The sequence below is a fragment of the Xylocopa sonorina genome, chromosome 9, assembly GCF_050948175.1.
Source record: "Xylocopa sonorina isolate GNS202 chromosome 9, iyXylSono1_principal, whole genome shotgun sequence".
Lineage (NCBI taxonomy): Eukaryota > Metazoa > Arthropoda > Insecta > Hymenoptera > Apidae > Xylocopa > Xylocopa sonorina.
Window position 1 is genome coordinate 10,970,835 of NC_135201.1, and position 14,797 is coordinate 10,985,631.

The 14,797-nt window shown below is 41.6% G+C and overlaps 3 protein-coding genes across 3 annotated transcripts; 2 read left to right on the forward strand and 1 right to left on the reverse strand.

The window, feature by feature from the left end:
• Positions 1–72: 72 nt before the first annotated feature.
• Positions 73–1,180, reverse strand: Rpl35 (ribosomal protein L35). The gene is made up of 3 exons (XM_076900237.1): positions 1,096–1,180; positions 506–642; positions 73–350 (listed from the first exon to the last, which is right to left on the reverse strand). The coding sequence occupies exons 1-3, from the start codon at positions 1,096–1,098 to the stop codon at positions 119–121; spliced, it is 372 nt and encodes a 123-aa protein (XP_076756352.1). The 5' UTR covers positions 1,099–1,180; the 3' UTR covers positions 73–118.
• Positions 1,181–1,725: 545 nt separating this feature from the next.
• On the forward strand, positions 1,726–3,460 carry Uri (unconventional prefoldin RPB5 interactor). The gene is made up of 6 exons (XM_076900279.1): positions 1,726–1,863; positions 1,949–2,198; positions 2,261–2,407; positions 2,485–2,632; positions 2,692–3,241; positions 3,318–3,460. The coding sequence occupies exons 1-6, from the start codon at positions 1,801–1,803 to the stop codon at positions 3,441–3,443; spliced, it is 1,284 nt and encodes a 427-aa protein (XP_076756394.1). The 5' UTR covers positions 1,726–1,800; the 3' UTR covers positions 3,444–3,460.
• A 2,030-nt stretch (positions 3,461–5,490) lies between these two features.
• On the forward strand, positions 5,491–11,796 carry LOC143426841 (uncharacterized). Its single transcript, XM_076900517.1, has 4 exons — positions 5,491–5,686; positions 8,648–8,824; positions 11,179–11,494; positions 11,624–11,796. Exons 1-4 carry the CDS (start codon positions 5,666–5,668, stop codon positions 11,794–11,796), a joined length of 687 nt encoding a protein of 228 aa, XP_076756632.1. The 5' UTR covers positions 5,491–5,665.
• The last annotated feature ends 3,001 nt before the right edge of the window (positions 11,797–14,797 follow it).

Below are 14,797 nucleotides of genomic sequence, written 5' to 3' on the forward strand. Positions count from 1 at the left end.
TCTATACAAAATAAAAAGCATCTGCCTACATTTTTCAAATTTTTATCCTTCCTCTTAACAGTAACACAAGTCTTGAATTTTTAAAAAACTTTTATTTTGCCTCGTAGAACCTTGCAGCTTACACCTTTAAAGCATACTTCCTTGGAGGGAATGCAGATCGCTTGCGAATCTCTTTCGGAGTTTTTCTGTGGGCTTGGTAAGGCGTCAATGCTCGCCTGAGCGCTCTAGTTTTCTTTGGCCTCAAGTCCAAAGGCTTGTACTTGTGATTTTTGTACAACAGACGTAAATTCTCCTTCTGCTTTTGGTGCATAATAATGTATACCCTAGCTATCGCTTTCCTCACCACGCGGCTGAAATATATACAATACAATAAAAATTTAGAACATCTGCTACATATTTGTATTCAATCACTCGAAAACTGAATACTAATCCAAGATATGGAAATCATTGTATCATAAAACATCAATACCGAAACATAAAAACTAACAATGACATTCATACATACATTTTTGAGAGCTTCGAAGCAGCACCGCCAGTAACCTTCGCCACTCGAAGATTCGTCAGCTCTGTTTTGAGCTCTTCGAGCTGCTTAAGCAAATCATTTTTATCTTTTGTCCTCAGATCAGTACACTTAACCTTACCCTGAAACGACAAACACAACACTATTTATATTCCACTCTTGTACAACATCAATAACAATTATTTTCGAGGACTTCGACTTTTGACGCATGTTTCCTTCGACACCGCCAACAGACGTCGATTGACAACCTCTGTACAACATACAAAGAATCTATAACCTAATCCAAATTAAAATTTCATCTTATTCACGCAATATACATTTTCTTAATACGACATTAGACACATTTATACTCCAATTATAACATATTTTAATTGCAAACAAAATGCCAGAACGCACAACTCGTCGAAACAGAAAGAGAGGTTATGCGCACGATTACTTTTTTAAACAGTATACGAATGACAAAAATTTTTCGATACTTCGATTCGTTGCACAGTTAAGAATGTTATAAACGAACATTGAAATAATAATAGATTAAGATGCTGTAAATAAAAATGGATTTTCACTAATTCACTAACCATCTTGCGTTTATTCTCCTTCGACGGAAAAGGAAACAAGAACGAGATCTACGAGTGGATGCGATACATAGTCACGTGACTCGATTGAATATACGAGTTGCGATGCCAGTGCCCTCTGTCGACGAGAACTCCAATTAAATTCAAATTGAAATTAATTACTTGTCAAATAAAGAATATATTTTTGTATATTTTTCTCTCATGAACGTAATATTATTATGATATATATAATTTAGTTTCCACGATCAGATCATCGAGAGAATAATTAGTGTTTAAATTAATTGTTATAACCTTTATATTATATTATGTAGAGAGGGACATCTAATAAAGATTTGTACTCTTACCTACAGTGTTATGAGTAGAGATCTGCAGATTTAAATACCACATTCTAGGTTATGTTTGGATAATTAACAAATTTAAAAGATTACTTGCAATAAAAATTACGACAACTGAAACTAAGATTAAAACATGATTGTATCAAATAATTTAAATAATTTGAGAAATAAATAATCAGTACGTAACTTATGGATTAAAAACTGTATGAAGATAATGTTCCTGGATCGATGCCTAACCAATCTTTGCCATTACATTTTGATGTATAATATGAAAATGAATAATTGTATTTTGTTATTGACGATAGCTAATAAACGTGTTTAATTGCAAACTTTTCTTACTCGGTGAATACTGTTTCTTAAATCTACTTTAACGATGAATCTTACGGCTGACGTGCAGAAAGTTCAACATTTGTTACTCAACGAAGCTCTTGCAAAGGTAAATCGTTGAACATTAATAAAAGTAAATGAACTTTCATAGATTTGATGTAAGTAGAGATTAATAAAACATGTTTCTTCTTAAGGGAATCCAAAAGAACGAGGAGCAATGTAAAATATGGACTAATTACAAGAAAGGCCATGAGAAAGTTGCAGAAGCGCTGCAAACTTTCCAAAAAGATCTGTACGTTAACTGTATGGTGCCAATTGGTAGGCGAGCCCTGATGAAAGGGAAACTAATTCACACTAACGAAGTGCTTGCCTGTTTGGGCGATGGATATTTTGCAAAGTATAGCGCGTCTGGTGCAGTAGCCTTGTGTCAAAGGAGAATAGAAAGTACGATTGATATATTATGGATCTGGGATGCATTTAATGTCACTTGTAATGTTTTATTGTAGAAGCTGATGAAATGTTAATGAAGTTAAGCAAAGAAAGAGATTTGTATGAAACTAGGATGATGGTAGCAGAGACCAATCTCTTTGAAGATCTTGCTGGCAAGGAAATTGTAGAGCATTGGAATGAAGATCAAATCGCGGCGTGGAAAAGTAATCGAGTAAACGAAATATCACTTTTATATTGTTCTAGAAGAAACGTAATAACTTTGGCAACATTTTTTGTACAGAAAAACACAGAGAAAAAGAAAGGGAGTATCACCAGAAATTAGCCAAACTTAGGCAGGAAGAAAAGAAAAAGATAGAAACGGAAGAAGATTTGTTCAATAGGCTAGATCAGCTCGAGATCGAAGAGGAACTAGCAGACGAACTTAATAGGTACATTTTAAAATCCTTCGAAATTTGTTAGTTATTTTTAAACCATTTCTGACTTCTAGATTAGAAGACGAGAAGTACAACGATCTCTTCAGAGATGAGTTAGAAAATGAAGAGTGGTATTACGAATCAGAAGAAGAATCTGAAGAAGACTCTGAAGAAGACTCTGAAGAAAAAGGTATCGAAGAAAAAGATTCTAATGAAAAAGAGAAACAAGTTTCTGATTCTGATAAGGCGCAACCCGAGGAAACTGTTAAGAAATGTAAAATGAAAAAATCAGTTTCATTCGCGGAGCCGGAAGATGCCTTGAACAAAGTAGCAGAAGAACTGACGAAAGAGCAGAAAGAGTCTATCAAAAACACAGAAGATACGGAGGAAGAAATTGTTCGAATAGAATTCGTACATTCCAAGAATAATTCAGTTGCTAAATCAGATGGAGATTCGATAGAAACGCCAGCAGATATTTATAGAGTATTTTCGAAACCTATGTCCATCCTAAAAAGGTCGCCAAACGATGTGAATCCTGAACAAGTTGCACCACCAGAATATAGTACAGAGGAAGAAGAGGAAGAAGAAGAAGAAGGAGGTGTTAAATCTTCAACATATGAAATTGTAATTAATATTATACATATTTATGTTTCGATAAATTTTAAGGAGTTTAAGAAATGGAAATTAATTTTCTCTTCAGGTGGTCAAAGACATTAAGGAAAAGGACGTAGCGACTGCTGCGAACGTAGTTCCAGAGAAGAAAGTAGAAAGCGAAGATACTCGACACATTAGTAAATTTAAAAGAGATCGTCAATTGAGACAATAATAATTTGTATAGAATCTAATAATATGATTTCTGATGAAAATGTGGCTCTATTTTTTACGAAATTTCTAATTATATTCAAATTATATACCTTTCCTCAGTGGTGCGTATAGAGCAAAGTAGAAGAAGGATCGGTCAAATTATGCTAAAGGATGCTTGCGTAACATTGGAAGAGAATTTAGACCATCCTTTGATCGTGTTATGACCTTGTCTATCACGCTTGAGCGAAGGAGTGATCATCGAGAGAGATTGCTTTGAGGATCCTTTTGATTATCATCAGGAGAGCTTAGGGATATCCAGTACCATTGTTCAACTTTCTACTATTTACGCATACGCTCCATCAAACTGTCCGAACGAGTGCTTAAACTTAAGGATAGATTGCTGATCATTCTTTTAACAGTGCGTTGCGTTCGTAGGTGACGAAACGAGGACGTAACAAAATTTGTTGATTGAACAATGAAACTGTGACTTCCCTGTAACTGGATCCGGTTGCCGAAAAATTTCCACGAATTACTAATTAGGCAAATAGTCCCTTGAGGCGGCAGAGCCTTTATCGCAACACAATTGTTTCCTGTTCACGTAACGGGGGGAACAATCGGGGAAAGGTTACGAAAGGAATCGAAAGTGAGAATTCGCACACTAAATAAACAATAAACCGGTCTTGATTAAGTTTCGTTTGACTCATTGATCAGACTGATTAGATCGATGACTGCGATTACGGCCATTGTCTAAACGAGATCATTATTAATCTCGTTACGCTCGGTAGCTTCAAACAAGTCCTAGGACACGCAGAACCTGTTCTCAGTCGTCTAGTGGATTATTTAACTAATTGCGACCACCTCACCGCTATTCCGTAGCTTCTGAAAAAAAATTGTTAATATTCGTTCATTCGCTATTCTCGTAGTCATCATTGAAAAAGAAATAAAACTTTCAATCTGCCTTAACTTTCGAAGGCTAAGATTAATATTCAAGGATCATGCATTCAAGTCGAACTGGAACAGCGAAGATGAATTGCGAAATATGATTATCCGCAATAGTATGACAACACATTCGTTTAATCGAAATGACCAAGTCGAAAGACGGATTTTAACGCCTTTCAAACCCGGGCTACTTTCTAAATCGGTCCACGTGCCGAGATCTCGTTCCATTCAGCATTCGTTCGCGTTACACATTGTGTCCAGCTCGTATCACTCGTTAAGATGCGTCGTTTCGTCTACGATCTCGCTGACCAACGAGCTCGCAGGAACGCGTTACGGTCTGCTGGCGATGAGATCAATGGATCTTCTGAATTTATGCTGTCATTTTTTACTATCCCAAGAAAATCGTCCTCTTCACGGTTTAACAAGATTGTAATGCGGTACCATTACTAGTTTGGCACACTGCAATGGTACTTACTTGATGCTAATATCACATCAGATAATACATTATTTTATTATGATATTTTCGTTATCAGTTAACGATCAAGATCTCCCTTTACAATCTGATCCTTGATCATCATCTCCATCTCGACAATCGTATCCTGAATCAGGCCAGCATGAAACCGGCACAGATCAGATCAAGTTCGCTACGTCAACCTCGACCCCAACTTTTTCCTTATGCATACGCAGACATTCGTGTTTCAGATTCCATCCTCGACACTACAATACCTTGAAATTACCAAACACGGAATAATCGTTGCAGTTATGCTCCCGTCCCTCCGACTAGATTCATCTTAACTAAAAACTGTCCCGCATACCTACAGGAGAACAACGACGGATGAAAAGGATACAGCGTTGACGTTACACCACAGGATCCAGGGGGATGGACAATGGCCCTGGTGTCTTAATTAAGCCCCGATTGGTTAATTATCCCTGGTACTCAGGCTAGATTCGTCGCGAGGCTGTCCCACGCGGTGAAGTAATCAGCTTTCTCCGCTCTGGAAGAGACTCCAGCGCCGCCCCAAAATCGCACATGCCAGCCGGCTGAACAATGGGAAATAAAGCGCGGGCTTTCCACACGGCTGGCGTTCCTATGTGAACTAGAGTACGATGAGAGGACCACAGTTGTGTGTACACGGGGGGATCCACGCGGATCATCCTCGTGCTGGAGGAGGATCCGTGCCCGACAGGAAATGAATCTTTGTAGGCGTAGAGGAGCTCTCTATATAAGCCAGCTATGCGGTAAAACGTCACTAGAATTCAGCATTCCGCACAGTGCTCCGGTTTTCTGAGTACTCTCGAACAAGTATGGAAAGAGTGGTGCGACAGGTAATCCAAGGATTCACTTATTCAGTGAGATTGTCCGAATCTTTTTTTGGTGCTGGCGCTATCCATGCTTTGGCGTCACGGTTGTCTTCGTCGCGACTACTGTCGTTTACACGTGAACAGTGATCCCAGGGACGTTCCAGGGTGACGAAACGGTTCGGCTGTTTGCAGATTTGGTAAAGGGTGTCTTGCTTTTGAACGGATCGTGGCTTTGGCTAAGTGGTTCGAGTGGTTGTTCAGAAGGGATGAGACCAATTGAAACTCGAAACTGAGATTGTAGTAAAACCATTTGGAATTTCGTGGACCTAAGCACTCGAGTGTCTTCATCCTAAAAGTTTTATACTTCCAAGTATCAATCGAAAACTCCTGAGCAATTATTTAAACCTCGAGTCAGTAAATAGCATGTAAAATTGACGTTAAACGCTTGTGACAGTCTTCCATGGTAACTCAATCCTGTTAGCAGATATAACTTCAATTGCAATCATTTACAGTCACTGTCTATAATTATTTACAGCCACAGTTTTAGCGTCCAAGTTACATCTACCTTTCGTCAAGCTGCTAACATATCTACAAACTAATTTCACATGTCAATTACATAAGTAATTACAATCCAATCCAACGCATACTCTGCCATCATGCAACTCGCAACCCTGCCACTAATCCCAACCACGTCTCAACCGGAAGTATATCTATCATCAATCCAAATTTCAAGAGAGTACCAGTTTACAACGTTCTAGAGGCTTCTTTTTATCGAATTGCTCGATCACAAGTATTCGTTAACCCCGTGTGCCTCGACCATCAGACTCGTTGCTCTGTAAGTGGGTGGAAATTAATCGAAGTCCCTGGGTTGGGGCGATTCGATGTACGACATCGTGCACGGGTAGTGTCTCCTGGTGCGTGAAGTGTATTTGGTCGGCAGATATCAGCCGCAGCTGGACGTAACACGGCTCGTTTTGTAGGTACACAGTGGGATGTTGCATTTCATTATGTAAGTGGACTTGCTCCCGCGTAATCATCCCGCTTAATGCGGCGCAGGCACGTACGCTTTGCACAGGAATATGAATAACAACACAACGGTGTCGCAATCGGTTTACGTGCAGCCATTCTAACGTCCCGTTAAATGACATCGTTACGGTTGGTGCTTGTTACGAAAATCAAAAGTAGCTTCCACAATTTTGGCGCAACTTCTTAGTCCTGAAAACATTATTAAGATGTTAATCTACATTCTTTGGGATGCAGGAATGTTGTTAACATTTGTCGCGAGTCAGGAACAATTTGGGCCACGTGCATGTGGGTCAGTCCTCTTGCCATTGGTATAATAGTCTAATAACTTCACCTGCGAACTGAATACACTATAGACAATCAGCTCTCATAATTAGCGACCTGAAAAGACTTCTCTTCACTTTGTCTCTCGCATTATAAGATAAACAATGGTATCCTTTGCTGTTATAAATCATTGTCAATCTTCAGTTCTTAATTATTTCAAATCTGCTTTCCAACGCTTACTGATCTCCGCTTTCTATTTAGCAGCAAAATTTTACGACAACTCTACGAAATCATTCCAATACGTTACATCTGTTTAGTTGCCCAATGATTTGAGTCATCAACATTGTGGTAACTAGGAAATCCCGGTGTTCGTAAAACAAAAGGGGATATATAATTGGAGGTATCATTAATATCCTGGGTAGTTAGTCAACTGGAAGTGAATTCCGTTCACTTTCTCATGGAATAAAATTGAAAATTCCATTCTCAATAGCAGCGATTGAATAACGTTCATTTAATTGCAGGAACGTAATCATTCTAAACAGCTGCGTAAAAGTAACTTCCAATTTCCCTGTAACATTCGAATATTAAAATCTTGTAACAATATCAAAACACAGCAGAGTCAATTTTGCATCTGTTCAATTGCAATCAAGATGCAAATAGTAGTGGAATCTTAAAATTCAGACTTCGTACGCCTGATACCAGGCAACGAGTCGTACACTACAGTTACACGGTTTGCCTATCGTCAGGCGTCTAAATATATACTCTTAAGATTCTATTACCCAAAATTATTCAAGTGTTTAAAGTCTACAGCAAATCTGTACCATCCAATTACAATGAACAGATTATCTTATACAAGATATTCAATTAGTCAACGATGAGTTATTCATGAACGAAAGCTTTCGTCTGTTATTTTACATCCGGATGAAATTGTGCTCGATCTTGCTATTGTTATACCGTCGAGCACACGTACAACGCACTCGCGTGCTGCAAGGGTCTTAAAAATCAGTCCCTCGACAGAAGACATCGGTACTCGACGGAACGATCTGATTTTTCTCTTTTCCTTCCATCTCCTCTTCGTATCCTCCGCAACTCCACGTTTTAATCTCGCGGCGCGCGATTTAGAACCGCGCGACGCGATGATGCAACGTGCCGGCGCGTGCGTGCGCGCGAGAGGCTTTCTCACGACAGAAACGGTAGGAAAACGCTGGCTCACGACTCCAATTTCTCGCCTACGCAACCTGGCCAGCCAGGTTGATCATCTAGCGCTTTCGTAGCGGCGCATCAGGTTCTGCGCCTGGGAATCCATCTGATATACCGTTCAATTAGCATTCGCGTTCCTTCGTTACCGCGCTCCTGTAATCGTTAATAGAAATGTACAGCGATTAGTCGCATGGATGCTCCAATTATCGCTTGATGCAGAATTTAAGGTGCTCGCGGTTCCTCGCGATCCATTAGTGAAAGGAGTTTTCAGGGATTAGTAAATGCTGGCTTTACGAAACCGTCCGAAGAGATGAGATGTTCCACGGTGGCGAGGCAGTCGCTCAAGTGTGATCCATAAACATTTCTTGATTTCCAATGCGATCCTTTCGATTTGATCGCGGATTCATTTTTCACGTTCCAACCATGCCTTGAGCAATCCGCGGCCCACGGTTATATTCCAGTGTCTCGAGTAATTAACAGGACCATTGTGATTTACAGCTATCTTTCGTCCTGCTGGTGGGCCTAGGAACAGTAAGATGCGAGCCTCCATTGAACGCTCAGTATGGCGTGCCAGGGAACTTTGCTGGAAGCAACAACAATCAGGCAGCACAAAATGGAAACGGTTTTGGTGGTCATCATTATGATAATGGGAACGACAACGATTACGTCGACCAGGTAGGTGCAACCAATCAAGAATAAATCAATCTATCTCGTACTTCCGCTGTAATGTTTCGCAGTAGATTCCAAGAGTTCCAAGAAGTGTAATAGACCTGGATATTCTACAAGTAACATTGAACTTTGTCGAGGCGGGCACCCTCGATCTGGTTACGCAAATCTAGACTGGATCGATTGAGCATTTATCTTGTTGATTTTACTCTCCATAATGGCCAGATAATATCGTTGCCCTTTGTCTTTCTTGTCTTCCCACGCGGTACAGCATTTTGGAAGTAAGGAGCGTCTGGCTGTATAGAAATTCATTTGTCAGAAGGTACTACAGTTAATTGTGATAATCGTTCGAGTTATAATAACTGGAACGGATGAAGGTATCGTTAATAAATCTCTTAGAGGAGATCAAAGGCCACAAATGAACCGCTCGTTTCGAGCTATTATTAAGCAAATTTATGTGGCTCCATAAGTACCCCCAACTCCGTTGCAACATAGAACAATAACCACTCCTTAAACCACTGCAACACCGTTCAAATTACATTAACACGTGCAGCCTGCAAATGTTGCTGCAAAAGCTGACGGGAACACGGGACGATTTCAATGGTTTCATCTCGGGCGTTTTTCTACCTGCAAAACAATTACGCCGCGGTAATGCCCGTGCATAAACTCATTCCTCGATACAAAATTCATCATGCGATCGTTCACGAGCGCATCGAATGGTCACTGCACGGTTTACCATAAACGTTCCCAACGTTCTAACGCATCCGAGGCGTAAGATCGATGATTTAGACGGTGGGAGATGATGTATGGCCTCGTCAGAGGCGCAGACCAAGTAGCTGGGATCCTCTGGACAACCGCAAGACGAGCAGCGCGTGGCCGTTAGGGCCGTTGGTCCGCGTACTCGATGGATAAACGAGTTTATCACGTATGAAATCAGAAATACCGTGCTGGCACAATTTTCCGTCCCGTCCTGCAACAGAGAAGTGCGTTCAGAGTCGCAGGAGAAGGCAGAACAGATATACGATCAGATTATTTCAAGTCGACAAATTGATACGGACGAACAAAGCTGCTCGAAACGAAAAGGAACGGGTTGAGAAGTGAAAACGTTTGGTGAGGAAATACATGTTTTTCCTGCGGGCCAGGAAAAGCTGTCCGTGACCCAGTTTCGAGTTGTGGAAAAAGCTTGTTGTGTGGGCACCGGAATCTCGGTTCCTCTGCGAACTGTTACACATTCATCCTGTCGTACGTGGTGTCGTAAACGTGGGCTGACGTAACAATATTAATAGGATGAACCGCCACCACAGGCCTCATCCGCAGCAAATCGTTATTGCCGATTAGCTAATCGCCTTAAGAATCTAAACGGTCAGCTTATGTACATTTGTGCCGTTCTAGCCTGGAGACTACCGACTACCCTGGCGTGAGCCAGATTAAATCACAATATCCCTTATTCCCCACGTTCTTTATTCTCTGAACTCTTCTTTGCTTCTCTTCTTCTTCTTCTTCTTCTTTACTTTCTACGTCTTTATCGCTAACGCTACGTTCCCTTGTTGTATCGTCTTGTCCTCTTCACTTTGTCCCCTCGTCATTCTTTTCGTCTGCCACCTCATTCGTCCTACCTCTTCGCGATCTAAACAATATCAGCATAATATTAATGGAGTTTCGAGTGTACTGGAATGGAGAAGTAGTAAGCCGTTGAACTAGTTAAAGCATAACACTTTCTAATGTCCTCTTCACATGCTGCACGCACTTAGGTGAATCCGTCGTTCCGCATCGATCACAAAAATTGGATAAAAAAGAAACTGGAAGGGAATTCGATGATGAAATTGGTCAGGCTCGTTGTGCAAGAACGAGCACGTGTTCGATGACAAATCCTTATCGCAATTAGTCCTCGTACGTTTACCCGGTTAAACCGTAAGGAGATCGTGTTACTCCATGCGATGTATTCAGAAGCACAGCAAACAGTTCCAATAATATTAATGGCATCTCCGTGTTATCTAGTCCTGACACGTGTCAGACAATGGTTCAGTAACGAAATAGTTGTATTGGGCCTAGGAAAACATACGAACGAACGATCCGATAAGTCACTTTAATAGAAAGTTCAGCAACGGGATCCCCGATCGACACCTATCATGCAAATGGGTATCATGCGGGCGCGTACCAACAATGCAGATTGCGGGGTATGACCTGGCTATTGTCTCCGCGTCGCTGTAATAATTAAAGTGGACGCCAATCAAACGTTACTTAATCTGTAATAAAAAGAGGGGGACATAAACTTCAGCGTCTCCAAACATTGCATAACACGTAGCCTCGCGTTGCTAGTACCATGTAATCGACGCTAAAGGAATATACCTGTACTGTTTCAGCCGATGTCCTATGAATTTGGGTACGCGGTTAAGGACCAGGCGACTGGCAACGACTTTGGCAGACGGGAGAGCAGCGACGGTGAAACCGTGCGAGGAGAGTACAGGGTGCAGCTACCCGATGGCAGGACACAGATAGTGACTTATACAGCGGACTGGAGGACAGGTTTCCATGCTGATGTGAGATACGAGGGTACAGCGTCCTATCCTGATCAGTACAACGCGCAGAACAATGGGTATAATAATAACCAGGGTGGCAACCAAGGCTTTGGCTTCAATGGTAACAACGGTGGTGCTGGATACAACGCAGATAACTCAGGTAGTTCAAAGTTTCCTTAAGACACACTTGCTGGTAGACAAACTGATGTACGTCTGCAATTAATTTTCACGAGAAAAATCGAGGTTTCGCGAGGCGATTAGGACTAAACATTGCGTTCTGTTCCTCAAGGAAACAATGGAGGATACAACTATCAGGCGCCTAATGGAAACTCGAACGCTGGTAACAATTATCCGCAACAATTTGGCTCCAACTCGTTGGACAGTACTTACAACAACTTCGGAACTCGCAATAATTACAATACTCGGGTCCCTTCGACGACGTATGGGCCAGCCTTTAAATGATTGTAGTACAATTCCAGTGATTGACGTAGGGTAAGGAGAGTCCTGTAAGATTAGCGCTTTTGTAATAAAAGAATTTTAACTTTTCCTCGTGGTGGTTTGTAAATACACAAATAGATCAAAGTATCGAAGAGTAGTTTGAAAAGAGCTAAAGGATTGATGGAGGAAGTGTAAACACTGCTGCTCGTCTCAGAGCTTCGATCGTTATATAAATAATATTATTTATCGCTGCCGACTATATAATTACTGGTTTTCCCACAGTTGGTGAAATCGAGGATTAACGGAGTCTGCGTTATGTTGATGCGCCTTACAGAGTAGCCTGAAAAATGTGTTTCATTTTTCAATAAAAAAAGTAATCGGTAATTAACGTGGAAATGATATAAATGTAGGTGTAGCAGAGGTTTCAGTTATGTTATGTCACTAGGAAACGTGTATCGTCGCATGCTCGAGAGAGCCCTTTCTCTGATAATGTGACTTCTTAAGTTTCCATTCCAAATAAGATTTCAATCCGTGTCGAACTAGTCAAGTGCACTAAGATGACCAACACCCCTATCCCTCCCTTCTTGGTTGCATCAGATTTGGTCTCTGAAAAAACAGACTCTAGTTATTCGTTCGTGATTACTTGAGGCTAAATAATTAGGCAGACATAGTGGCGATCCTCGTGCCACTTGCGAGATCGATCTTAATAGCAATAATTAATCATTACTCGTACTCGTACGAGATCCGTATGAGACGGTAATACGTGATAAACGAGCCTATAATGACAAGTTCCTTTTTGAACGTCACTGCTCTTAATAATAGCCGAGATTGGGGACTTCAAGTTTTTTATTCTCTTACGGTTTTGCTACGATTATAGTCAGCAGAGGAACGCAAGAATGTAACGTAACTTCAAGGAGAGCTAACGATCGTCCATCTAACTCTTTCCGTCAGATATCGAGCAGAGTTGCCGTAGAGGCAAGGAGGGCAGAGATTCGACCAGTTTTGTCCTTCCACCAGTGACAGGGGATGTTGCGACTGAAAGTAAAGGTGAAGGTGAATGGAACTGGGAATAAAAAGTCCGCTTTGATCGCAGCGTGTGTTATGACGAACTTACGAAAACCTGGTGACGTAATCGAATAGGATGCGTCTGGCTCGTGGTCTAAGAAAAAAAAGATTCGCCGGCGTGAAAGATGAGTTGTCGGTTTAATCGATGCTACAACAGTTTTGAAAGTGCTTTCTTGCGAGCCACGGCGCTCCATTTAAAGTTAATTTCCTTGACTTCGTTTAAAACTCCTGGAGAACGGTCAGCGAGGAGAGTGTTACGATGGTACATTTCGAATCCACAATGAACACAGCGATCACCAATGATCAGAAGAGATCCTGTTCGGTTTATTGGTCCACCTGGATGGATACAATGGTCAGTTGATTTCGATCAGAGTACAAGTTCTGGTTGAATATGACACGACTATTGAGCTTTGTGCTTACCCATTACTTGCATTGATGATTCGGTTCTTGTATGATATTGTGGTTAACAAGATATTGGTGTAGGAGCTAGTAATATCTAATATTACCTAAGTATCATCATTCTTCTTAATTTTTCTATTGAACTCTGGCTACGAAATTAATAAGAAGAGTACGAGCGAAGTTTATGCGTGGTGGTAGCGCGAAAAGGGTCGACGAAGGTTCGTTAACAATTGTAGTACCCGGATGCGTCCCATTCGTGCACGGCTCGCCGCGAGGGTGAGCACGGACGGGATAAAGTTGCGAAAAAGGTTTCGTAGAACGATGGTGAAATCGGTAATGCGTTCTACTGAAGAGTACGTATGTACGTCTCGCCGGTGGTTCGACATGAAAGACGTTAGCAAGTTGCAATGGAACGCAGATAATGACGGGAATAGACCTCTAGCGCTCTGGATTCGTGACGAAAAATCCGTATGAAATGAGGATGAAACCTCGAAAACATTCATCATTTCTGAGCACCATCGATTTGTTCACTGTCTCCGGTTCCCTCTTCCCCAGAGTGCATTGCATGCATCTCCTCCTATTGTACCACGTAATATAATCAGGCATTTCTTCGATAAACTGGTGGAAACATAAAAAGATCCTGCATGAAACTGGTTAGATTCTTCTTCGTGTTCCTACAAGATTTCTAAAAATTGTATAAACCCAATAGCAGATCCATCCTCGAGCCTGGTAATCGCACGTGTACATATCCGGGGGAATCCATCGGGTAACCCCCATGCGTGCCACACAAATTGCACCAGTAGTTAACCACCAGGGGGCAGAGCTGTCGATCACGATCCCCTCCAGAGCGGTTGGGGCACCGTTCTGTGTAAAGAGAAGCAGAATGCATAGGTGCATGCATGCGCAGGAAGGCTCCACACGTCTTCCGCATCGCAACGATTACGTAACCGCCGTTTATCCCCGATCACGGAGTAGACGGCGCACTCAAAACGTTCACTCAGCGATTCCTGGCCAAGCGAAAAAGTGTAGATGGAAATTAGAATCAGCCTGGGCGTTCGCGGAGGGCACGGATCGCCCATACGCGGACCACCGTCTACCCAGGGCCCGTCGCTTCTGTCAGCTATAATTAGCGATAATTATGTCGAGATTAATTAAGCGTCCCGCCGCGGATCGTCCTGTATCGGGTATCCCAGCCAACGCAACGCTGTACAGAAGTTACGAAATCAGATTAAGAAACGAATTAACGGCCGAAGGGGAATCATTACAATAAACGTACGTGCCATTGTGACGTCGTTTTGCGCAATTATTCCGCTCACAGATTACCCGGATTGTCGTTCCTCTGTCTCATCTCTGCATGGGACTTGGAACTTTTCCATTCGTTCGATCGTGGGTCCAATTAATAGTCCGATTCCAATAGGAGGTAGGGTCGACGCGAGCGACTGGATGGGGGTCTGCAATAAATAATATTATGTTTAACGTGTCACTGTTAATTGGCCGCAGTTTGTAACAGGTCCATTCAGATAAACATTCTCTAAATGAAGATCTATCGATTCGCCTTTGG